Genomic DNA, 1,831 nt, shown 5'->3' on the forward strand with positions numbered 1-1,831 from the left:
ACATCACACAGCATATATTCATATTAAAGCATTTTGGAATGTATCACCCAGTTAATGGTACCACTTCAAGAACAGTTTTTTTTAAAGTATTTGAATGCTGAATTCTATAATCTAATAATGAACTTAAAGCTATGCTCATATAGTTTTACAAATCATATGAGTGCCATTTCATTGTTCAGTTTTTCGTTGGGTTGGAACTTGTACATTACAATTAATATTGAACAAAACTCGTAACTACCCTCATATTGTTAACTTATTTAATTGGTTTCCTTTAAATGACAATGAATTTAATACTCAATTCATCAACATTCAATTTAAACTATCCACTTTCCCAGTCATGGAGATAATTTTGATTTTATGGTAAAATTTCCATTGCAAAAACTATATTTCCCCCACTGTATATTTCCAATTACGTAGGTATTTGATGTTATCCAATTGCCTTGGCAAATATAACCACACAGCCCATATAAAGAAGCTTTGTCTACTGGGTTTCAACACAATACCAAAAACAACTGAAGCTGAAGAGGAAGTAGGAGGGAATTGACAAAAAAATGGTCAGCAAAGTGTTACTCAATGTGTTGTCAGTCATTGTTCTATGTCTGGCATTTGCAGAGGGTAAGGTATCTGCTATGGATTTGACTTATGTATTCTGCTTTATAAAAAAAAATTTGAATACAGTTCTGATAAACATGAAACTAGGCTCTAACTTCAAATGGAAGAAATTACTATTACATAAGATGAATGAATTTGGTGTACAATTCGGACTCGGTAGTAGATATTTAATGCCTTTTTTATTTACTTTTGCAGCTCAACCTCGCCTGCCTAACCAGGGACGTTGCAAATGCATCAAGACAATAAACTTGTTAAACCCTTCAATGAAAATCAGTAATGTTAAAATCTTGCTGAAACAACATTTTTGTGAAAATGTGGAAATCATGTAAGCCATTATTCACCTATTTCACCTTAAAATGTATTCACGATGAAATGAAACTTTAATTATCCTTTCCCCTCACTTTACAGTGTCACCTTGCAAAATGGTAGAAGAAAGTGTTTGAACCCTGAGTCTGAAATTGGAAAGAACATTATTAACTTTATGGAGAGGTACAGTAATTACAATATCCACCCTCTCATTTAATATTTTTAGAGTGTCTTGTAGAAGATTATGAAACATGACTTTATGTTGGCATTGAATTGTTCATTTTTTCCCCAGTTTGCAGGCAGCAGCATAATAATTTCTAGGAAAGGCTGTAAATGTTTATCTTGTTTCTGACTTGAATATATGAATGGAGTTTAATGAAAGTTATATAATCTATATATGTGCTAACTACAAAACCTCCACTTTATAATCAGGACATAATTGTTTACTTGTACAGCAGAAACAAAGATCAGTGCGGCTATTCTAAAACATACTTGTAGAGGAACCAGCAACTTGTCCATAAACATCTCTACAGAATTTTTTCTAATCAACTGGTGATGAAAAGTTGGCTAAAAATGGTCTTGGGTTCAATGGTTAAATTTAAAATAAAATAGCAAAGTATGTCTTTAGAAAACAAAAAGTTTCACTTACACTACTGCTTTTCTCTACTGCTCATACTTACAATAAAAAAAATATCTCTGCAGCATAAAGAAAACTACAAAAGAGAACTGACTTCACAAAGTGAACAATGCTGAACACATGAGTCTGAAGAAATTAGCTTGATGAACCATTATTTTCTCTTCTATAAAGAATTGCAAAGCTGATGGTGTTTTAAGAAGATTTACAGTTTTTAAGCTAATGAAATAAAATTTACAATTATGATCTTGGGATTGTAGACCTCACAAATAATAATAA

The 1,831-nt window shown here is 31.6% G+C and overlaps 1 protein-coding gene across 1 annotated transcript; it reads left to right on the forward strand.

Annotated features, from left to right (window-relative positions):
- Positions 1–499: 499 nt before the first annotated feature.
- On the forward strand, positions 500–1,831 carry LOC144685275 (interleukin-8-like). The gene is made up of 4 exons (XM_078549691.1): positions 500–615; positions 808–937; positions 1,021–1,101; positions 1,621–1,831. Exons 1-4 carry the CDS (start codon positions 552–554, stop codon positions 1,646–1,648), a joined length of 303 nt encoding a protein of 100 aa, XP_078405817.1. The 5' UTR covers positions 500–551; the 3' UTR covers positions 1,649–1,831.

The sequence above is a fragment of the Cetorhinus maximus genome, chromosome 10 (assembly GCF_964194155.1).
Source record: "Cetorhinus maximus chromosome 10, sCetMax3.hap1.1, whole genome shotgun sequence".
Taxonomy (NCBI): Eukaryota; Metazoa; Chordata; class Chondrichthyes; order Lamniformes; family Cetorhinidae; genus Cetorhinus; species Cetorhinus maximus.

Excerpts from the sequence above, each read along its gene's own strand:
- LOC144685275 (XM_078549691.1), top strand. The coding sequence starts at position 552 with ATGGTCAGCAAAGTGTTACTCAATGTGTTGTCAGTCATTGTTCTATGT. Across the intron at positions 616-807 it reads ATGTCTGGCATTTGCAGAGG|CTCAACCTCGCCTGCCTAAC; the intron begins GTAAGGTATCTG and ends TTACTTTTGCAG. Across the intron at positions 1,102-1,620 it reads ATTATTAACTTTATGGAGAG|CATAAAGAAAACTACAAAAG; the intron begins GTACAGTAATTA and ends ATATCTCTGCAG.